This window comes from Zootoca vivipara, chromosome 2, assembly GCF_963506605.1.
Source record: "Zootoca vivipara chromosome 2, rZooViv1.1, whole genome shotgun sequence".
Taxonomy (NCBI): domain Eukaryota; kingdom Metazoa; phylum Chordata; class Lepidosauria; order Squamata; family Lacertidae; genus Zootoca; species Zootoca vivipara.
In genome coordinates, this window is record NC_083277.1 from 30,209,556 (window position 1) to 30,233,978 (window position 24,423).

Genomic DNA, 24,423 nt, shown 5'->3' on the forward strand with positions numbered 1-24,423 from the left:
TGCTGTCTAGGTTTGTCATTGCTTTTCTCCCAAGAAGCAGGCGTCTTTTAATTTCGTGACTGCTGTCACCATCTGCAGTGATCAAGGAGCCCAAGAAGGTGAAATCTCTCACTGCCTCCATTTCTTCCCCTTCTATTTGCCAGGAGGTGATGGGACCAGTGGCCATGATCTTGGTTTTTTTGATGTTGAGCTTCAGACCATATTTTGCGCTCTCCTCTTTCACCCTCATTAAAAGGTTCTTTAATTCCTCCTCGCTTTCTGCCATCAAGGTTGTGTCATCTGCATATCTGAGGTTGTTGATATTTCTTCCGGCAATCTTAATTCCGGCTTGGGATTCATCTAGTCCAGCCTTTCGCATGATGAATTCTGCATATAAGTTAAATAAGCAGGGAGACAATATACAACCTTGTCGTACTCCTTTCCCAATTTTGAACCACTCAGTTGTTCCATATCCAGTTCTGACTGTAGCTTCTTGTCCCACATAGAGATTTCTCAGGAGACTGATAAGGTGATCAGGCACTCCCATTTCTTTAAGAACTTGCCATAGTTTGCTGTGGTCGACACAGTCAAAGGCTTTTGCATAGTCAATGAAGCAGAAGTAGACGTTTTTCTGGAACTCTCTAGCTTTCTCCATAATCCAGCGCATGTTTGCTATTTGGTCTCTGGTTCCTCTGCCTTTTCGAAATCCAGCTTGCACTTCTGGGAGTTCTCGGTCCACATACTGCTTAAGCCTGCCTTGTAGAATTTTAAGCATAACCTTGCTAGCGTGTGAAATGAGCGCAATTGTGCGGTAGTTGGAGCATTCTTTGGCACTGCCCTTCTTTGGGATTGGGATGTAGACTGATCTTCTCCAATCCTCTGGCCATTGCTGAGTTTTCCAAACTTGCTGGCATATTGGGTGTAGCACCTTAACAGCATCATCTTTTAAAATTTTAAATAGTTCAGCTGGAATATCATCACTTCCACTGGCCTTGTTATTAGCAGTGCTTTCTAAGGCCCATTTGACTTCACTCTCCAAGATGTCTGGCTCAAGGTCAGCAACCACACTATCTGGGGTGTACGAGACCTCCATGTCTTTCTGGTATAATTCCTCTGTGTATTCTTGCCACCTCTTCTTGATGTCTTCTGCTTCTGTTAGGTCCTTACCACTTTTGTCCTTGATTATGGTAATCTTTGTACGAAATGTTCCCTTCATGTCTCCAATTTTCTTGAACAGATCTCTGGTTTTCCCCATTCTATTGTTTTCCTCTATTTCTTTGCATTGCTCATTTAAGAAGACCCTCTTGTCTCTCCTTGCTGTTTTTTGGAAATCTGCATTCAGTTTCCTGTATCTTTCCCTATCTCCCTTGCATTTTGCTTGCCTCCTCTCCACCGCTATTTGTAAGGCCTCGTTGGACAGCCATTTTGCTTTCTTGCATTTCCTTTTCCTTGGGATGGTTTTCGTTGCTGCCTCCTGTATAATGTTACGAGCCTCCATCCATAGTTCTTCAGGCACTCTGTCCACCAAATCTAAATCCTTAAACCTGTTCCTCACTTCCACTGTGTATTCATAAGGGATTTGATTCAGATTGTATCTTACTGGCCCAGTGGTTTTTCCTACTTTCTTCAGTTTAAGCTGGAATTTTGCTATAAGAAGCTGATGATCTGAGTTACAGTCAGCTCCAGGTCTTGTTTTTGCTGACTGTATAGAGCTTCTCCATCTTTGGCTGCAGAGAATATAATCAATCTGATTTCGATGCTGCCCATTTGGTGATATCCATGTGTAGAGTCGTCTCTTGTGTTGTTGGAAGAGAGTGTTTGTGATGACCAGCTTGTTCTCTTGACAGAACTCTATTAGCCTTTGCCCTGCTTCATTTTGAACTCCCAGGCCAAACTTGCCAGTTGTTCCTTTTATCTCTTGATTCCCTACTTTAGCATTCCAATCCCCTGTAATGAGAAGAACATCCTTCTTTGGTGTCATTTCTAGAAGGTGTTGTAGGTCTTCATAGAATTGGTCAATTTCACTTTCTTCAGCTCCGGTAGTTGGTGCATAAACTTGGATTACTGTGATGTTAAAAGGTCTTCCTTGGATTCGTATCGAGATCATTCTGTCATTTTTGAGATTGCATCCCATTACAGCTTTTGCCACTCTTTTGTTGACTATGAGGGCCACTCCATTTCTACTACGGGATTCTTGCCCACAGTAGTAGATATGATAGTCACCCGAACTGAATTCGCCCATTCCCTTCCATTTTAGTTCACTGATGCCCAGGATGTCGATATTTATTCTTGTCATCTCATTTTTGACCACATCCAGCTTACCTCCACTCATGGTTCTTACATTCCAGGTTCCTATGCAATATTTTTCTTTACAGCATCGGACTTTCCTTTCGCTTCCAGGCATATCCGCAACTGAGCGTCCTTTCGGCTTTGGCCCAGCCGCTTCATCAGCTCTGAATCTACTTGTACTTGTCCTCCGCTCTTCCTCAGTAGCATGTTGGACGCCTTCCGACCTGAGGGGCTCATCTTCCAGCGTCATAACTTTTATATGCCTGTTGTCTTTGTCCATGGAGTTTTCTTGGCAGGGATACTGGAGTGGCTTGCCAGTTCCTTCTCCAGGTGGATCACGTTTAGTCAAAACTCTCCACTATGACCTGTCCATCTTGGGTGGCCCTGCATGGCATAGCTCATAGCTTCTCTGAGTTATTCAAGCCCCTTCGCCACGACAAGGCATTGATCCATGAAGGGGAAAGCCAGGGATAGGTAACTCAAATGGGTTGAGGATAAAGATAGGTGAGGCAGTAACATATTGCAAGGGATAACACTCATGTTTCCAAAGAAAAAATGCCTGCCTCAAGTTGTGCTTCCAATGTAGTTTTACATCTAGCTGCACAGAAGAAGGATCTTTTTCAAAAAGTGGTTTGCCTGTCTCTAAGGGACACGGGTGGCTCTGTGGGTTAAACCACAGAGCCTAGGGCTTGCCGATCAGAAGGTTGGCAGTTCGAATCCCGTTGCTCGGTCCCAGCTCCTGCCCACCTAGCAGTTCGAAAGCACCTCAAAGTGCAAGTAGATAAATAGGTACCGCTACAGCGGGAAGGTAAATGGTGTTTCCGTGTGCTGCTCTGGTTCGCCAAAAGCAGCTTTGTCATGCTGGCCACATGACCTGGAAGCTGTACGCTGGCTCCCTCTGCAACCCCAGAGTCGGTCACAACTGAACCTAATGGTCAGGGGTCCCTTTACCTTTAAGAATCAATTAAGCCCTAGTACCATCTGGTTTGCCAGAAGCGGCTTTGTCATGACCTGGAAGCTATATGCCGGCTCCCTCGGCCAATAATGCGAGATGAGCGCGCAACCCCAGAGTCGGTCACGACTGGACCTAATGGTCAGGGGTCCCTTTACCTTTACCTTTATCCAAAGTTGGTAATCTTGGTAACTACTTTGACTTCATACAACTTCAAAACTGAAGGTATATGCTGTTGTCCTTAAACCTTAAGAGCAGTACTTCTCTAGGAAACGTACTATGATTTTTTTAAAAAAATGAAGTACTTTTCACCCACTGTTTTAAAGCAATAAAATATTTGCAAGCAATTAACCTTCATAGGTATCTGTCCAACTTTTTGTTTTTTAAAGACTATGTATGGAAAAAGACTCACCCTCTAAATCAGTTATGTAGACACAGCCCCCAAAATTAACTTATTCCCTCAGAAAGGATAGTAGCTCTCTTACCTCACTTGCATTACATTTGTGGAACATTGTAGTTAGTGTTGGACTGGGACCTGGGAGATGGGGGTTCATATCTCAGTTATGAAGCTCATTGGGTGATCTTGGATTTTCAGCCTAACCCTAAATCATAGGATTGTTGTGGGGATAAAATAGGGAAGAGAGCAATCTATGCAAGTATGAGCTCCTTGAAGGAAAGATGAATTATAAACATAATAAATATCATTTGCCTGGAGGTATGTGGAGGGAGTGGGGGATGCTAACCTTTCCAATTTCATAAAGCTTCCTTTGTTGGAAGATTCTCACATCCCATGAATGACTAGGCTAGTGTGACTATTTACAAGACTGCATTTAATTATTGTTAACTATCTTAGGCAAGCTAAAGTTCATATGTGAAAGTAGATGAACAGGACTTGAGCTGCCAAGTGTTGCAAAATCACGCTCCCTAGGAGTACTTATTAGACTCCCAACTCCTTTCAGCCTTTGCCTATATGATCAGTGATCAGGAATGAAGAGAGAGTTGTAATCTTAAACATTTGGTGGGTACCATTTTGGGGAAGCATGCAGCACATGGTGTAGTTTAAATTTGCCTGATTTCTTTGGCAGTGTAAACATTATTGCTACCAAAACTGAAGTTTGGATCACATCGAGATACCACTCTGCTTTTTGGACCATATTGGGAATACAGTAGCTCCGTTGGTGGAGCATGTGAATCTCAGGGTCATGGGTTCAAGCCCCACGCTGGGCAAAAGATTCCTGCCTTGAAGGGGGTTGGACTAGATTCCTGGCGTCCCTTCCAACTCCATGATTCTTAGGTCCCATGGTAGCATGTAAAACTTCACATATTCAATAAATAACAGTAGTGACCATGTGGTTGATGGGGGCAAACAAGGTAAAGGGTGTGTGGTTTTTTGTTTTTTGTTTTGCTTACTTTCACATCGCTTCAGATACTTTTGTATTTGATGCAGAGTAACTTTACTTCTTACCATGAACATTTTTTTAGCTGAACTGTTGGAACAGCTTCCATTATCAAATTGTTGGTTTCTGATAATAAGCATATGCTTTTTAAATGTAATTTTTTAAAACTTAAAATGCTGCCAATTTGCTGCTAGTGAACCATCAGTGCAGTTCTTCTAAACTGAAGGCTATGCGTGTGGGGAATGTATAATCTGTCAGTCTGTTTTATCAGCCACATTATTTCAAGGGAATGTGTGAAAGGCATGTCACATTTTGTGCTTTTTTTGCACTAGAGGATTTCCTTGCACATAAATGAGCCTCAAGTGATAGATGCGTCAAAAAAGCGAACAGACCCAAAGCTTTTGCTGCTGTTTCAGAGCTGGTTGCTGTACCAAACACTTGTGAAAATTTGTTTTGTGAAATTTTTCATCTTGGCTCTTAATTCTTAATGAGGAAATAAGAGCATTGTAACAAGTTGTTCTAATTCACACTGCTTTCTTTAAGTATAAAGGCATTTTCACAATCTTTGAATGAAGTTCTTGTTTGTACCGGAAATAAAACTGCATGCCTGGACATGTCAGTGAGTTGAAGCTCTTCCCAATTTTATGTTCCTTGTAGTTGCACATATTGTGTCTAGTGTGACAAAACACAAAGCAATCGGAGCACCTATCGTGTCTGCTAATCTAGTTGCATGCTAATTCATTCTCCTGCGCTTACTTGAGTCTAAGAATGAACATGAACAACTTGTCTATCTGTTTACTTCAGTTTTTTTAAACTACTGGTTTGTTTTTTTACTACCATGTTGGACTTTCAGTGTACTTTTCAATGGCTGCATATCCAGGTAGGTCAAAATTAACTGCCAGTGGTGGGTATTTGTCAATTTTACATTTATCTATGCTGCCCAGATACTGTTGAGTGCTGTTATGAGTTAAGATATTGTGAGAGGACACCTTAATAGTGTCGTTTTGCCTTTTTTTGAACCCCCCCATCTTATTTGGAGGTTGGGGGGGAGGAACCAGGACATATTGGGTGGAGGAAAAGGAGGAGTTCTGTTGTGCAAGTGGAAATTGTTGTGCCTAAAGTACAACTTCATTGGATACAGCCCTTAGTGGTTTTCCTTATTTATTTAACACTTCTTTTTCCCATTAAAAACTCAAGAATAAAATGCAGCACATAATAATAATTTTCACTGCATTTTACAAGAAAAGTTTCTAAGCAACTTATAAAACATTAAAATTCAAAAATGCCCTAAAATCTTTTTAAATACAAAATATTAAGAGTGTTGATCAACTGACAAGACAATAACAATGAAAAATATCCTTCCCTATCCTAGTTAAAGATTAAAAGAAATCCTACTGAAATCAATTTGCCTTAATTCCTAGTATTGCTTATGTTGAGATACTATTCTTCCTTATATGTACATAACTCATGCACAGGAAGATTGTTAGGCGTGCATGCAGTACAACAGGCCATCTTATTATCTGGGAGGTCTGCACATGCTTCCTATGTGCACTCAGAGGTTCTCTTACAATCAGGTAGTATATAAATTTAGTTAAAAAAAATTGAAATCCCCATTTTGCATTTTTCTTGTCAGCCATGTTACATTATAATTATTATGTTTTAGTAGCTGTTGTTATTTATAAACCACCCTTCATACAAGGATCACAGGATAGTTTACAGTATAAAAACACAAAATACATAACATAGTAGCAAACAGAGCAATAACACACACACACACACAGAGAGAGAGAGAGAGATTAAAAGGCCATCAATTGTTTAATTAGCCAAAAGCCTGGGAGAAGAGGGATGCTTTTGCTTGACACCTAACGATAATAGCTTGGAGTATACATTATCATTGTCATTTACTTGCCCTTCACCTTAATGTTCCAAGGTGGTTTGCAACAATTCAAACACAATATTAAAAGACAGTTCAAACAACTTAAACCTGATCATGCGGAATAAGAGGATTGTATAGGGATGGGGGAAGTATGCACAGATGTTTCATTGTCTGGACTTACATACTAGAAGGGGTGTGTGTGGAATAGAGCTCTTTTAAGCCCAGTGGGGATACTTCCACACATGGGCAGAGATTATCATTAATTATCACTCTAGGTACTTTACAGCATTTTGTTTGCTCTTATCCTTCTATTGGGTCTCTTTATGCATTTTATGAAAGCTTTAATCAATTGCAGTAATTCATAATTAGGTGTAAGAGAAATTACCACAGAACATATGCATATTACTGAAGAAATTAGTAGTGGTAATGGTACTATCCAAAGCTCATGGATGGGGTTCAATTTGAAATGATCCCACATGCTGCAAACACTGTCTAATCAGTGCCTGTATGTCTGTGATCCTGACTATTCTTTGTTCCAGAAATCACAGTTGCGCTCTGATGTTTTCAGCAGCTAGTGTTAATTTTTAATCTGACCCCTCAAAATATGTGGTTTTCTCAGATAATGTATGGTAGTCATGGGTGGCGCTGTGGTCTAAACCAGTGCTCCCCAACCTTTTTATCACCGCAGACCAGTCAACGTTTGATAATTTTACTGTGGCCCGCTGAGGGGGGGGGGCGTTTATTGTTTATATTTTATTTAGATTGTTTTGATTTAATAATTTTAATTTAATTGTATTTAATGATCCTTAGGCGGCCCGGTACCAATTGATCCACGGACCGCTACCGGTCCGTGGCCCGGGGGTTGAAGACCACTGGTCTAAACCACTGAGCCTTGGGCTTGCTGATCAGAAGGTCAGTGATTTGAATCCCTGCAATGGGGTGAGCTCCCGTTACTCAGTCCCAGCTCCTGCCAACCTAGCATTTCGAAATTACGCCAAAAAGTGTGAGTAGGGAAGGTAAATGGCGTTTCCGTGCGCTGCTCTGGTTTCGGTGTTCCAGTGCGCCAGAAGCGGCTTAGTCATGCTGGCCACATGACCCGGAAGCTGTACGCCGGCTCCCTCAGCCAGTAAAGTGAGATGAGCGGCACAATCCCAGAGTCATCCGCGACTGGACCTAATGGTCAGGGCTCCCTTTACCTTTAAAATGACACTTGTTAAGGTGGTTTAGAAGTCTGTCAATTGGTGGGAATATGTTGGAACTAGATGATGTAAAAAACTTAAAACTTATCTAAAGATATAATAAGCTCCTGTAAGACCTCATGAATGCAAACGGGGTGGATTCTCCCCCCCCCCTTCCACCAATCAGTGTCTAAAAGACAGTTGAGGATTGTTACAAAACTGAAGACACATTGAGGATTCAGTCTGAATGGAAAGGCTTGATTGCTAGAGTATTGGGGATCTTGTGATAAACTATCCAAAGCTGTCAATATAATGGAGTAGTTAATGGAGCCTTTGTTGTGGCTGTACTTCTGTCTCTTGCTATTTTACAGATTTCCTTTGGCATATTTATTTTACTTGCACACACAATCCGTAATGCTGAAATTAATAGGAAGCCCTCCTTCGCACAGAAACTTCTGCACATCATAGCACCAATGTAATTTTTTAAATCAGGATGAATGAGAATCTAATCTTTAGAATAGATGGAAACGAAAGCAGTTACAGTACTTGATAAATGAGACTCAGTTCCCTTTTTCTAGGATGAATGAATGACTACTAATTATGGTGCCAGCCCAATATTGTTATAAGTGGGAAATATGTCGAGCTTTTCTAAAAGATGTATTTGTTATACATCTTCTAAATGGGGCTCCAGGGGCTCTTATGTAAGAGGCAGATTGCTACAGCTAAAGATTCTTCCAGACCGCTCACTGGATCACTGCTTTCTTTTAATGCTGTGTGTAAAATTGTTTACACAATATCTTGTGTGAAGAATATAATACCACAAATTATATTTGCTAAGATACTTTGAAATCCTGAATTCACAAAAGGTGGTCAGTAGTCACTGCCATATAATTCAACTTAAGTAACTGTTGCCTGCCACTCTCATAGACACCCACCAAAAGGTGAGGGACCCCTGACTCTCCCAATTCTGCATGGATCACAGTGAAGCCGGTTCTCTCACTTCAAAGTAACTTTTAAGGAAAGGCAGAGCAAGCATGATTGCAGTTTCCAATCTTTTCTGATTGCTGGTACAAGTCACTCACTTTGAGTGATGGCAGAATATGACAGCTACCATGAAAAGCCAAATTTTGGGAATCCCTGCCTACAATACAAAGTAAACATTCAACAGATCAAAGTTTTAAAAGTTTTAAAGATATACATGCTGTATACCTGCCTTGTAGAAGAAGCTGTGATGCAACTCCTACCACTACTGAACAGGGAAAATACTTTACTGTATCTGCTAGTGAAGACAAAAATACCTCCCCTCCCCACAAAAGAAAACACCTTTAATGTGTGGTGCCCATCTTATTCCTGTATGATGCTTTCATCACCCCCACAAAATAGCCACAGATGTTACTGTAGTGATATACAGTTCCCTGTCAAATATATCCACAAAAATACAATCTTGGTGGTAAATAACTCTTTAGACAAATTGTACATATTATTTATCTGAATAAATCAGGGGGGGGGGAGTTAGAAATGGATCTAGTGGCACAGTTGCAAAATATCAGCATTCAGATAGTTCAAATAAGGTAGGGAATGAATACTATTAAATGTTGGAATTATATGTGCTGAAATATGCTTGGCTTCTCTGCTACATTATTTTCATTTTTCTTCCATGGAACTCAAGGATTACCAGGCAGTCTTCCATTCATGCATTGACAAAAAATAGATATGCTTAGCTGCTTCATCACTTGCCTTCTGACTATGCCCAGAAACACTAAAATTAGTTCTCTGTTGGTGTTCATTTAGATCTAGATGGGTGGTTCACAGCAGTTCTTGCTTCATGCTTCCAGGGTTCTGCGGTGTTGATTATAGTTTGGTAGTACTTAATGTCTTTTGATGTATTTTTCAGCTTTTAGGTAAAAACAGGTAAAAAAGGAGAAATAATAATAAATAGTCGGCAGACATTTTAAATTGCTTGCACATTATGGGTAGCTAATTTTGAAAATACAGGAAATTAATACAGATCATGTGACTTGCCCAAAGACTGCCACAGTTACTCTGTAGCAGAAGCATTAGTCTTTTTACCCGTCTTTCACATCCCACATCCAAACCTGACTATTCATTATCTATACCAGTGATGGCGAACCTATGACACGCGTGTCAGACGTGACACGCAGAGCCCTCACTGCTGGCACGCGCCCCATTGACCCATTCACGCTGTTGTTGCTTCCCCCCCATTTGTTCTCCCGCTCCTCCTACAGCTTGTCTCCGCTAGAGCTTGTCTCCACTACAGCTTGTCTCCACTGTTAAAACCCGGATCCTTTGTTGTTGTTGTTGCTGCTGGTAGCCAGAGATTGGTTTTGTGCTGTTTTTCTGGCGCTTTGGCAGACTATGATTGGGTGTAACAGCGTTCGTTTTTTAACCCGTTCTGTGCTGGTTTTTTCGCGCTTTGGCAGACTATGTCGGTGCTGCATGTTAGTTCCAGCGAAGGTATTATTCGTCATTTATTTCTGTTCTCCCCCCCAAAAGCACAGTATTTTTGGGGCATCCCCCCAAAAAAGCAAAGCAACTTTTGCACCCCCCCAAAAAAACCTCCAAAACTTTGGTTAGCAGCTCCCCCCAAAAAGCTCCACAACTCTGGGCACTTTGTGATAAATAAGGGTTTTTTGGTTTGGTTTGGTTAAATAATTAGTTTTTGGTTTATTAAATACAGTTATATATTACAATTATACATTTTTGTTATTTAAACTATAAATATCGCGAAATTATGGTTTTTGTCTGAAGTGACACACCACCCAGGTTATGCTTGGTTTTTTGGCGAATTTTGACACACCAAGTTCAAAAGGTTGCCCATCACTGATCTATACTGTATATGCTCTTCTTCACCATTGTATGAACTGTATTTTGCATAGGCTTTACCCTGAATCTTCTCACTTACCACAATCTGTATTAAGTTTAACTTTAACCATTAAAACTATTGCATTCTTCCATGTAAAAATATATAATAGAAGATAACTGAAGAAGATATTAATGTAAAGCATTTTAGGTTATTTTCAGGATTATGAAGAGCAGATCTGCTGTACTGACATGAAGCTGATAAATATTAGTTATCTGGAAAATTAGCATTGCCAATAACAAGTTGCAAGATCTAACCAAGTGAAAGAAGCGTCCCAACTTTTCATCTTAGGGACTTGTAAGGATGGCAGTAGGGCTTTTCCCATAAGATAAAAGGCAAATAAGAACAACTTTTCGGTCTGTAAATTTTAAATGAAAAACTCTCCTACTGCCACCTTGTTACCCCAATTGCCTAAAGAATGATAGCAGGGTGACAAGGCTCATTGTATGTGCAGTGAAACTTTGAATTTTCTATATGCATAGGATAGCATCATGCATTATGCATGATCTGGCCAAACTTGGGGATAACTCTGAAAAGCAAGTGTGGTACACAAAGAATTTGTGCTAATTGTTTTTGCATTAAAATATAGCCCTTGGTTGCTGAATAAGCTACTGTACTGTTTTCCGTGCATTCCTCTGAGAGGCTGGTTGCAGCATTGTTGTGATGAAGCCATGGTAACAAGAAGAATGAAAATGTCAGTAGGCAGAATCAAGTTAAGGGTGAAAGTGGCCAGCAAGGAAAACAGTCTCTCAATCAAACTGATAAAACCACTAAGCTGGTTTAAGCTCATGCTGGCACTGACAATAGCTAAAAGTTTACTATCTTCTAATCGGTTTTTGTAGATGTTAGTGTTTTGAGACCAACTGGATTACTTTTGATGACTTCTAAAAATGCATGTTCTAAAAATATTGCTGCTTTCTTGTAGTTGAGTCTTGTGCTGCATAAAATTCAAAAGTTTGCAAGATCACGTGCCCTTGCACAAGTGCACCACAGGTATTGGCGCTACCCCAGTAGAGCACACCACCAAGGCTTTTGCATGAGTGCAGCAACCTGGGTCGGTTCACATGTGGACAAAAAGTGGATAGCCTGCCTCTTTCCTTGTGGGACTGCAAGTATGCTGCCAAACACGTACCAGCTGCTCAAACCAGGCATTTATTTTAGCTTTGAAGAGGCTGGAGTATCCTCCTTCATACTAGTTGCAGAGACTTAGGAGCCTTTTGATTCTCAAACTGCAAGGGAAAAATCACTAGGCATGTACTTGCCCCAACACTACCCTTTCCCTTACAGCTTGAAGGAGATAGAGCAAGGATGGGGAACTCTGGTCCACAAGATTGGCAGGTGAATATGGTTCTGGGGAACAATCAGCTGTCATCACGGGTGCTGTTTCGCCAACACAAAAAACTTAGAACATATTTAGGGGGTTGCAGGTAGAGGGAGTCTTCGCCGACTCCAAAGCTTGAACCTTATAAGTATAGCACAGGATAACCACATGGGAGAATGACAAGTCATATCACCTGTTGGAGAAATTGCCGGATTAAGTAGTTCATCAGCATTCACCCAAAGTGGGTCTAAACCAGGCATCCCCAAACTGTGGCCCTCCAGATGTTTTGGCCTACAACTCCCATGATCCCTAGCTAACAGGACCAGTGGTCAGGGATGATGGGAATTGTAGTCCAAAACATCTGGAGGGCCGAAGTTTGGGGGTGCCTGGTCTAAACTCTGGCACAGCATGAATGGCATTGGATAGGTATGCTTCACTATGCCACTGATCTCCAGAACAGATACAGCCAGAAAAAATAATATTGGGTTGGTTCACAACATCTGATAGAAGTTAAAAATAACCGTCTTGATTGCTCATCTGCTTAGCTCTGAAAAAGGTTCAGTTCTGACTCACGCTTTAGAAATTAAATGTCTCATTTTTGTTTGTGAATAAATTACATACAAGGTAAATACACAGGTTTCTACATGTTGAATTGCCAGTATACATGAAATTGCTTTTCAGCATTAAAAGCCTAAGGCAGGTAACTAATCAAGCTCTTAAACATAAGTAAGTGGCAATGGGGAAGATATGAACATAAAACCTTTTTTTTTAAAAAAATACTTCTATTCCTAAGTGTTTCCTGCAACTGGATAGCGCTTTTTTTCTTTTTTCTTTTTGCATGATGAAAGACCAAATTAAATTCAGCTGCCTAGTTTGTCTTCAAAATAGGAAACCCTCCTAATTGGTTCCTACTAGATAAACACGCTAACAATAGTCTTGCTTGACTACCCACTGCAGAGTTGTCACTATTGAATTTTCAGCTTTCAGTTTTAATGCCTTTTAGCTTCTTTAACATAAGGCCTTTGGTTAATATATTGTACTATGAAGGTGGCAATATCTTCAATAGGTTCCATTTTCTGTACTTTTACAAGAAATAGCTTTGCTAAACAAGCTAAATTTTGAAAGCTGTGATTTCCATGACAAAATCTGCATATTTCTTCAGAGTGTTAAGCAAATCACATGAAAATTGAAAAAAAAAAAACATCTTCATCTAGGTCTTGGACTCACAGCTCAGATGAGCTATGCAAAAGTCCCTGAAGTGTGGTTTCTAGGGTTCTTGGAAGCTGTACATTCCCTGAGGTAGCTATTGAGACACAGCTCAAGGAAAAAACATCTGAGATACTTAACAGAGTCCTTAGAATTAACATGGTTTAGTAGTTTAGTTCACTAACACAGGACATGAAATCTGATTGCAATAGAATTAAGGAACCAGAAATAATTTCCAATTCAAAATTTTCCAGAAAGCTCACATCACAGCTTGCATTTCTTCTAGTACATGTGACCACCTAGTGCCCAGAACTTGGATGAGAAAGACAAAATTTGAGGGCAGGTACTTGTTTCTAAGTACATAGAAAGGTTTAGGGGCTTTTTGAAAAAAGTAAAACTTAAAACTGTTTCATCTTTGAAGAACCTCCAATGTCTATTTTTAAAACGACGTTCTTTTTAAACTTGGGTGATTGCAGAAAGGTAACAGGCAGGTAGTATTTATTATTGGATATATGATGTATGAATATGTATGTGCACAATGCAAAACTGCTTCCGTATTGGTCTACATTAAAAATTGCGTAATAGGTATGACTAACCTGTGGCCCTGCAGATGTTGTACTTCAGTTCCCACCACCTGTTTAGCATTGGCCATACTTGGTAGGGCTTGTGGGAGTTGGAGGATCACAGGTTTTCAAACTATGTTCTAAAACATTTGAATCTTACCCTTGAATGAGTCAACTAACTTTTTCTTGGAGAAGACACATTGATATTACTAGATCTAGGTTAGCTGTGGTCATTAATTTAAACGGTTCTATTCTGAGTAAAGGTTAGCTGAACACAACCTCTTGTTTTTATCTGGCCTTCATTGTCTTTTATCTCTTCTTAGCCATAGAGTGAACAGGTGTCAGGTGCCTGCCCTTATTATGCATCTCAGATGCTCACTTCTCTGTATGAGTCAGACTCACCAAGTGGCAGTGAGCAGCAGAGGTGGAAAGAGAACCCCAAAGATTTCTTTCCCTATGGGTTGGCCTGCTCAAGTGAAAGTGGATGAATTACATAATATACTTAGGGTGGGGATTGGTGGGGATATGCTAGGAACTAGAAGGAAAGACGCTGGAAGTGAATTGAGGCATGGGTTCAAATTTAGCAATCCATAGTTTAAAAGCTAGCCCTACCCTCACAAGAATAAATTGCTCAGATATCTGGTCAGGTGATTTTCTCTCTCTTTGTAAGTACTGTATGCTTTGGGCTTTAACATTATAAAATAGAGACAACAAATCTTCCATGTTTTCTCATATGTTAAAGAGTACGCTTTGTGTTGGGCTAGCAGGCACGATTATTTGAGGATACTTGCAGGCATTATGTTTGAAAGTCAACAGAAATCTAATTTGGGCCATTCCAGGCACAAGGAAGTAGAATTTCTGTGACATAATTCGACAACTGGTATCTAGATTAGCTGCCAGTTGCAAGTGTGATACTGGAGATTTGAATCCCTTATGAGAATTGAAAGTGGTTTTCAGTGAGGGATTCATTAATCCCTCGTTCAGCCCTTCTTTCCACTGAGAGTAAGGACGGTCATGCCCCTCTGCATACCAACTGGTCCTCAGTTGGACAAAATTCATGCATCACTGGAACAACAAAAGAGCTGCTTCTCTGAACCTGCTCCTAAACTACTCTGGTAATGCCTGAATGGAGGAACCACATGAAAGGTCAAACAACTTTGTGTATTGTTCATTTGAATATCTGGAGTAAACCAAGCTTGACTGGGGGGGGGGAATGAGTGGTGGACAAGACTTTTATTAGAAAGCAGAAAATGTCCTTTGTCTTGTATCCCCCTCTTTGTGCTCTGGATGATGAATGCTTTTGCTGTTCAGGATTGAGGCATCTCTGCTTTCAAGTCTTATTTGAGCCTTGTTTTCATCTGATGTTTGACCTTATTTCTCTTAGCAAGATTTATTACTACTACCCTTTACTGGTTTGGGGGGGCTTAATAACCAAACATGCCCTGTTTGTCAATTATTTAAATTTGGTTCTTATGGCTCAGAGGTATTTTTATTTAATCACTGCTTGGAAGGCAGCAACACTCACCACTATACCCAGGTTCAGATCTAACAATCCATAGTTTAGAAGCTAGCCCTACCTACACAGGATTGAATGAATGGCTCAGATACCTGGTCATGTGATTCTGTCTGTCTGTCTGTCTGTCTGTGTCTGTCTTGTTTCGCCTGCAGGTATTTTTAAAGCTAACTGCTGTGCATGTTTTATTGCTTTAATATAAATATGGTTAGCATGTGGGTTTTTTGTGTGTGCTGTTAAGCAAGCTGCGTGTGTTTCTTTTTTTAGGATCCAGTGGTCGCAGTTCAAAGGCTATTTTATTTTCAAATTGGAGAAAGTGATGGATGACTTCAGAACTTCTGCTCCTGAGCCAAGAGGCCCTCCTAACCCCAACGTGGAGTATATTCCCTTTGAGGAAATGAAAGAACGTATTCTGAAAATAGTCACTGGCTTTAATGGGTATGCAATCTTAGATCAAACCTCACTTGTTGTTCAGACTGCATGATTTATTATCAAATTTAGACATTCTGTTTCTGTCTTTCATATTGTAGTAATTTTCTGCCATATGTTGAGCAAAATGAATATTTTCTATAAATAAATGTTTCTTGGCAAAGTTCAAACCATTGTGGTAAGCTTTCTGAATTGTCCTCATGCAAAAAATCACTTGCTTACATTATTTCAGTTCATATCAGGCTCTTCAAATGTTGCGCCTTCTAATTTGCATGATAGCTTTTAAATAACTTACTAGATGACTAAGTTCCATGTGAACCTACAGTGAGGACAGAATAGGAATCTAAGCTACTAATTCTTCTAGTTAGTATTACAGGTCAGAAATCTATGTGTTCTTTTCTACTACAGCTCCAACTATGAACCTAGCTTCTGAAATTCATTTGGTTTTAGTTCATAGGAACAAATGCAGGAAGCTACATTATACTGAGCCAGTCAAGCTCAATGTGGTCTGTGCTGACTGGTAGTGACTTTCAGTCTGGGGAACTTCACAGTCATAGAATCATAGAATTGTACAGCTGGAAAGGACCCTGAGGATCATCTAGTCCAACCCGCTGCAATGCAGGAATACAGTGAGGGGGGAAAGTATTTGATCCCCTGTTAAATTTGCCCTCTGATGAAGAAATGATCAGTCCATAATTTTAATGGTAGGTTTATTGTAGCTGTGAGAGACAGAATAACAACAGGAAAAAACCCAGAAACTCAGAAGACAAAAGTCAGAGATTGATGTGCATTATAATGAGTGAAATAAGTATTTGATCCCTTTGCAAAAGATGACTTAGTACTTGGTGGCAAAACCCTTGTTGGCAATTACAGAAGTCAGACGTTTCTTGTAGGTGGCCACCAGGTTTGCACACATCTCAGGAGGTATTTTGTCCCACTCCTTTTTGCAGATCCTCTCCAAGTCAGTAAGATTTCAAGGCTGATGTGTAGCTACTTGAATCTTCAGCTCCCTCCACAGATTTTTGATGGAATTAAGGTATGGAGACTGGCTAGGCCACTCCAGGACCTTAATGTGCTTCTTCTTGAGCCACTCCTTTGTTGCCTTGGCTGTGTGTTTGGGGTTATTGTCATGCTGGAATACCCATCCTCGACCCATTTTCAATGCCCTGGCTTGAGGGAAGGAGGTGGTCACCCAAGATTTGACGATACATGGTCCCGTCCATCGTCCCTTTGATGCGGTGAAGGTGTCCTGTCCCCTTTGCAGAAAAACACCCCCAAAGCATAATATGTCCCCTTCCATGTTTGACGGTGGAGATGGTGTTCTTAGGGTTGTAGGCAGCATTCCTCCTCCTCCAAACATGGCGAGTTGAGTTGATGCCAAATGGGCAAATTTAGCAGGGGATCAAATACTTTCCCCCCCTCACTGTATGAAGCTGTCCCATATGGGGATCGAACTTGCAACTTTGGTATTATCAGTACCATACTGCAGATTGAACCTGAGACCTTTGGTATGCAAAGTGGGTGCTCTACCCAGCGAGCTACTGCTCTTTTAATGTTTAGGGAAGTTTTAAATGTTTGATATTTTATTGTATTTTAATCTTTGTTGGAAGCCGCCCAGAGTGGCTGGGGAGACCCAGCCGGATGGGCGGGGTACAAATGATATTATTATTATTATTATTATTATTATTATTATTATTATTATTATTATTATTATTATTGTGCCTGTTTTTATGGCTTGCATGTTCAGGTGCAGTGCGGACAGAATGCTGACTTCATGTTAAGTGTGGTTAAGAAATAAGGAGACAGTCTCTGGACTGCGAGTCTCTTGCCCTTAGCTGTGGTTAAGCAGTTTTTGATACTACTAGGCACAATTATGATTAAGGGGGATGTCCTCTAACCTCCTCCAACCTCAAACAATGGGGTGATAATGGTTAGTCAACCCCAGAGTAGACCTATTGAAGTCTGTGGACTTGAGATCTATTGAAATAAATGTGCTTCTCTGGTTAAATGAAACCCAGACTAATGTTGGTATCAATGAGCAGCATAAACGTGGTTAAGGGGTAGAGGTGGAGAATGTTTTGTGAGGAAAGAGCATGTTCCCAATACTGTCTCCCAGTTGTTAGTGCAGTTACAGTGGTACCTTGGTTGTTGAACTTACTCCATTCCAGGAGTCTGTTGACTTCCAAAACGTTTGGAAACCAAAGCATAGCTTCTGATTGGCTGCAGGAAGCTCCTGTAGCCAATTGGAAGCTGCAGAAGCTGCGCCAGATGTTCGGCTTCCAAAAATCATTTGAAAACTGGAACACTCGCTTCCGGGTTTCGATTGTTCGGGAGCCAAATTTTTCGGAAGCCAAGGCATTCGAGATCCGAGGTACGACTGCATCTTGGAGCCAGGTCTCTGTATCAATCATTTGCAGCAATATATTAAGCATCTCCTTGAACAGTATTTGTTTGCTTGAGGTGGTCAGATGTTTGTGGCAGTTGAAGCCAAGTTAAAACTGAGCTTCTCGACCTGTTCTCTGATTTAGAAATCCTACATCAGTGTTAAATTTATTCCACCACACTAGCATCGAATTCTGTCCACCAAGAATACCATCATATCCAATTAACATTGCAGCTTCCTGGCTAAGCAAATCCAAATACCAAAATATTTTATTGTACATTCTAATTGGTATCCCACTGGTTTAGCTCAGTACTGGAATTATTATCTGCCCTTATTTAATAGACGAATGGATCTTAAGGCATCCTATAATGTGCAAACTCATAAATGCATGAGCCTTTTTATTGTTCAAAATAGGACTGTCTTGCCACAAGACATGAAACAGTGGTTAAGAAAAACTCGTGTTATATTCTAAAGTATTCTTTGATCTCTAAATTCAGAAATTTTAACCAGCTGAGGGAATAACATTCCATAAAACATAGCCTAGAAGAATGATAAAATTCAGAGCATTTGGAACTGTCTGCAGCTAACAGTGTAGGATTTAAAATAAATATTATAGGGTACGTTTTTCTAGTTTTTTTTCGTGAAAGGCACTGACATTCTTTGCAATCCTTCCAGAAATCTAAACCCATAAAAATAATATTTACATTAGGATTTTGGGAGTTGTACTGTGCCACATACCTTAATAATTGGACATAAGTTCTTCAGTTCTTGTACAATTGAGATTTGAGATTTATATTTGAGATTTATATGGAGAGAGAGAGAGAGAAATGCTTTGAGTGATTTAGTGTGGTAGGATTTAGACAAATGTAACAATTTTTCTTGCTTTTATTCAGGCTGCAAATAGCTGATTGCCAAGCAATCAGCTTGGCTTACACTTTCAAAGAACTGTGACATTCAGACTGCAGTCTGCTGACATCTTATGACACTTAGGAGTCCAAAAGACATTAGCAGTTTTGATAGACCTAAATTCCATTTCCCCTATTAAACTTTGGAGGAATTTTGTGCTGTCTTTAGAACTACAGTAATACCTCGGGTTACGAACGCGATCTGTTCCGGATCGCAGTTCGTAACCCGAATAGTTCGCAAACCGAGCGCGATGGGCGCCGCCATTTTGCGCATGCGCAAAGCGCGCGATTGCGTGTGGTTTATGCGCGCGCGCGCGCGACGAAAACACTTCCGGGTTTGCGCAGTTCGTAACCCGAACTGTTCGCAAACCGAGGTGGTCGTAACCCGAGGTACGACTGTACAGTGGTACCTTGGTTCTCGAACAGCTTCGTTGCCGAACAAATTGGCTGCCGAACGCTGCAAACCCAGAAGTGAGTGTTCCGGTTTGCGAACGTTTTTTGGATGCCGAATGTCCGACACAGCTTCTGCAGCTTCCGATTGAGTACAGGAAGCTCCTGCAGCCAATCAGAAGCCGCGCCTTGGTCTTCAATTGGTTTCGGGAGTTGAACAGACTCCTGGAACTGATGAGTTTGAGAACCAAGGTACCACTGTATAAACACCACTTGCAATATTAGTAAATTGCAAATATTTTTGGGTCCAGTGATTCTGACCTCTGTAGTATCATTCTCTTCAGGGTCCATTAATTTGAGAATTGTGTTGGCACTAGTATATAAACCTTTGTCATGTTCTTTTTTTAAACCTGGCTTCATCCAGCTCTCCTTACATATTATTGCTTACCTTCTTTTAAAAATGTTAATCTCAAAGTAGAAAGGGGGGAAATTCAATTTCCACTAGCCTCATAGCAAGTTTTTTTGGCGTTTTATGTGGTGGGTTTATTAGGCTCAGATATCTTTGCACATGTTTTTCACAAACAAACAAACCAAATACCTGTGGGGTGGAAGAGCTTGTTTGAAACCAGTATTTTGTCTTTTATATCGTTCTTTACCGTACCATTTGTGCCTTGAAGCTTACACTGTTAGCTTATTATTATTTATTTGTTTTTTTAAAAAAAACCCTAATGAAAACCCTGGTCTGCTTTTCACATTTATTTAGTGTGAGGTGTATATGAGATTTTTAGGCCTTACCATTTTCCCACTAAGATTTTGAACAATCTTTCAGAAGAAACAGGTGATGAGGATGTTATCTAATTTATGGTGGTGGCACCAGAATAATGCTTACTGGTACATAACTCCTGATCATGTGAACCTTTTCTGATTACCTTGAGCATCCTGAGGAATTCTGAAGTGAATTCATTGGCCAGCAAATGAGTTTGTGATGCTACAGTGCCATCTATTGTCCATAAAGCCTAGCACAATCCTAGAGGTACTAAATGGGATAGTGTTGAATTTATGTGTAGTTAAGCACTCAGTGGACAAAATTATCAGGGTTGTTCCTTTTCCATTAATTAAATTTTTTAAAACTTGTTTGTATTTTGTTCTAGTATCCCCTTCACTATTCAGCGACTCTGTGAACTGCTGACAGATCCAAGGAGGAATTACACAGGAACAGACAAATTTCTCAGAGGAGTAGAAAAGGTAATGTCATCTTATGGCCAAAATGGCAGTTGTACCATTTAGCAAATATCCTCAGGATGGTTGTGTTATGGTCAACAGTAATTATGGTCAACAGTAATTTTACCCCAAATGAGTGGTTGTCTTTAGCCATTGTTTAGAGTTCGCCATTATTTGCCTTCTACTATTTATCTTAGATGGTTCATTCATGTTCAATATTCTCATGTACCAAGTGGTATGGAGGAAGTAGCATGTGACTCTCAGGAGCAAGCCTGCAAAAAATTATAACACTTCATTAGCAAAAGCAAGATCTGCCCTGGAGTGTCAGGCCTAATGAGCACAGCAACTCATCTCCAGCAGGTCTTGCCCCCATGAAGCAGTTGCTCAGATTGAAGGTCTCCACCTCCCCACAGTTGCCTGTCCCCTCCTCTCCAGGGTTTTCCCCAAGCAATAGGAGACTGTGTCTGTGTCTTCTCTGCCCTCTTCATGCCTCTCCTGGTTCTGGTAGACCAGCAGGGAGGGGAGCTTGTTGCAGCAGGAGACACCCTCGCCTCTGCCTCTTGACTTCCTCCTTCCCCTCTACTCTCTACCACAGACTGTTCCCGCTCACTAAGCCCTGTTATGTCCTCAGTTTCTGACACCTCCTCCCAGTCTTCTCCCTCTTTGTCGTCCCACCACCAATCCCCTGTCGCTGAGCCTTCGCTGGGTGGGCCAGAACCACCAACCTTCTGGTTAGTAACCCGGCATACTGGTCCATCGTGCCAATAGTGTGGGGTGGAAGATGAATGTTGCTTACTCGTTTGAAGAAGCTAGCCAGAAGACTTTTTCTCAATAGACTTTATTTAAAAGATGCTGTTCAGGACCTTGCATGGGGCTCTGGTGTTCATTTCTGGAAGAAGTGTATGTTGCAAAAGGCACAGTCACTCCATAGCAAGGATGAAAGCCAGAAATACTTTCCTTTGTCTAAAAAAACCTGGCCTCTTGTCTTTTTTTTGTCTTCCAGAATGTCATGGTTGTCAGTTGTGTATATCCATCTTCAGAGTAAGTGTGACCTTGTTTTCCGTATTTTGACTATGCACTGCATAAAGAAGTGCTTTCTTTTATCTTCCCTGAATCTTCCAGCAGTCAGCTTCATAGGATGTCCATGAGTTCCAGTGTTATCAGATGGGGAGAAAACCTTTTCTCGACTTTCTCCATGTGTGCCATGCACAATTTTATAAACTATCATGTTGCCTCTTACTCTAAAAAAGACCAAAAAGTCCCAAACGCTGCAATCTTCCTTCATAGGGGAGTCCTTCTACCCCCTTGTAATTTTGGTTGCCCCTTTTCTGAACCTTTTCCAACTCTTCTTTGGGGTGGGGGGCAGAGGTGAGACAACCAGAACTTTACACAGTATTCCAAATATGGTGTCTCACCATAGATTTGTATAATGGTATTATGATACTGGCAGTTTTGTTTTCATTGCAAATGGGCGACTTGCCACATGAAGCTGCTTGCATATTTGCATGCGTTTCATCTTTTGTCTTGTGGAGGGCAGCATTTTCAGGCCCAAAATTGATCCCAAAGCACATAACGTGGAGAGGACAGACATTCAAAATGTAAAAATGCTGGTTGGCAAATAATTGCACAGTTTTGATATATGTGTGTTAACATAAGGAATGAAGAATACTTAAGAGAGTTCTGAAACTCTGGAGGTTTTAAAAAAAACAACAACAACCAATCATCTTTGTTAGAAGCATTCCACAAGCAGTTCGCAAGACTTAACAACACTTTCATTTCTTGTAGGAAAAACAATCCCAATAGTTTAAACAGGATGAATGGCGTGATGTTTCCTGGAAACTCGCCGAGCTATTCTGAGAGGTAAGAGAAAGTGCTTAAGGAAAACAGTACTCTGAAAAATAAAATCTTATGATCTTTTTGATCAGTCCTTTATCCTGTAATGCCAAGGTAACCTCTGTGAAGGACCAGGTTTATTCATATATAAATGGTCCAGGTTTATTGGTGTCCCTGAGAAAATCTCTAGCAAGATGCCTTTCTAGGCCTATTCTTTTTACAGCTTATTTAGATTCTCGTAGATTGAAAGAAATGTAGAACTCCATAAAATGGTTTGACATGTTGAAAAAAATGATCAAAATTTAAATGCAATTAGACAAGATGAATTGGGGAGAAAATTTTCAGATTTCGGAATAAGAAGTTAAAAGAATGGGAAGTGGCTTCATCTAATAATACAGTAATAGCTCTGTGAACGTCTGCCCCATCAAGTGTCCATTTCGGCAATACCGGAAGTACCGGAATGGGTTACTTCCAGGTTTGCCACTGGCGCAGAAGCACAAACCGCTTCGTGCACATGTGCAGTGCAGCGTTTTGTCGAGCGTCCCTTTCACCGAGCATCTGGGGCTCCAGAATGGATCCTGGACTCAAATCAAGGTACCACTGTAGTATGTTTGGCACTCAAACATTTTCTAAAACATTTCCATTGCTTCCTGAAATTAAGAGATCCATGCTGCAATCTAGACTCGCTCATTAGGTGGAAGTCCCATGCAGTGCAATGGAACTTACTTCAAAGTAGCTGTACTTAAGATTATGCTTTTAGATTCTCCCTGCTTTCATTATGTGATCATATTCAAAACTGTCCAAATACAAGCATGTAGCTATCTTCCTGTCAAAATAGTATGAAGCAAAAGAACCTCCTTGTCTTGAACCACAGATCCAAGAAGTCTTGCGATTCAGTAGCAATTTGTTTCCTAAGATGTAAAAAATTCCTGTTTTTGCAGATCCAATATAAATGGTCCTGGAACACCCCGACCCATCAATCGACCAAATGTTTCTTTGTCACCTCCAATGACAACGAACGGTTTACCAGACAGCCCAGAAAATAAAGAGTCAGGTCTCTCACAAGCAGAAGAGAAAATTAGCAGGTTTGTAAGAGGAGTATTTGGTTGGTTTTTGTGTTTCCCATAGACAGGTTTATAATTTTCAATCCACCTTCCATCAGTCAGGCTGTATGTATGTTTTCTTTGGATCTCTTGACATGCTTGTGCTCTGAGCTGAATATTTCGATGTACTCCGTATACACACACAGATTTCTTGTGGACATGGGCTATCCCTAAAGTTGAACCTGTTCCATAAATCGCTAGATCAGAACAGTAGGATGCTATTTATAAATAATGTACCCCAGAGTGACCCAGTTGTTACCATGAACATCAGTAAGGCTACTCAATTACGTCTGAGGATAGTGAGGAATTTTATAAAGTGTAAACTGAAGAACTAATAACCTTAACTATTGAGATCCACATTTCCTAGCGGAGTTTTATTGGTAGATAGTCCTGTCATAGAACTCAATGTGGAGATGTGACACCACAATCTTGCTTTTATCCTTTATAAATTATAATAAACACACATTTGAGCAGAGTAGCAGATATTGAAACGACCCAAGGAGACTAGTACTGTAAAAGCCATATGCCTCTGCCTGCCTGTTGATAAGAGATATGAAGATTTTTGTCCACATCAATTCTTCTCTTTCAGTGAAACGTCGGCATCTGAACCCGAAAGGGTCCAAAGCAGTTCTGTAAAAAATAAACACCCTGACGAAGATCCAGCCGAAGTTGAGGAGCGTGAGGTAAAAAGACTTAAATTTGACAAAGAGGAGGAAGCTGAAGGGACCTCCAACCAAAGTGGCTCCAGCGATGTTTGTTCAGCAATGGTAGAAGAGACCGAGACACCCTCTGAATCCCAAGAGAAAGAGAAAGAAACAGTTTGTGAGAGGCAACATTGTAAAGAAGAAGAGGAAGAGGAGGAAGGTATATCGCTCATTGAATATCACTATTTCATATAAGAAAATTTCTTTGTACTTGGGAATATGGCTTGAATTCAGAAACTCCCATCAATCTACATTTGAAGATGCTTAACATTGAATTAAATAAATAACTGGGGGGAAGAA

The 24,423-nt window shown here is 40.5% G+C and overlaps 1 protein-coding gene across 2 annotated transcripts in view; it reads left to right on the plus strand.

The window, feature by feature from the left end:
* PPP4R2 (protein phosphatase 4 regulatory subunit 2) overlaps positions 1 to 24,423 on the plus strand; it is a 36,269-nt gene that overhangs the window by 8,192 nt on the left and 3,654 nt on the right. For both annotated transcript variants that reach the window (XM_035106620.2, XM_035106616.2), the window contains exons 3-8: positions 15,423 to 15,593; positions 20,414 to 20,507; positions 21,487 to 21,524; positions 22,269 to 22,343; positions 23,258 to 23,401; positions 24,009 to 24,283. In XM_035106620.2, coding sequence (XP_034962511.1) covers positions 15,423 to 15,593; positions 20,414 to 20,507; positions 21,487 to 21,524; positions 22,269 to 22,343; positions 23,258 to 23,401; positions 24,009 to 24,283 — 797 coding nt within the window. The remainder of the gene's footprint in view (positions 1 to 15,422; positions 15,594 to 20,413; positions 20,508 to 21,486; positions 21,525 to 22,268; positions 22,344 to 23,257; positions 23,402 to 24,008; positions 24,284 to 24,423) is intronic.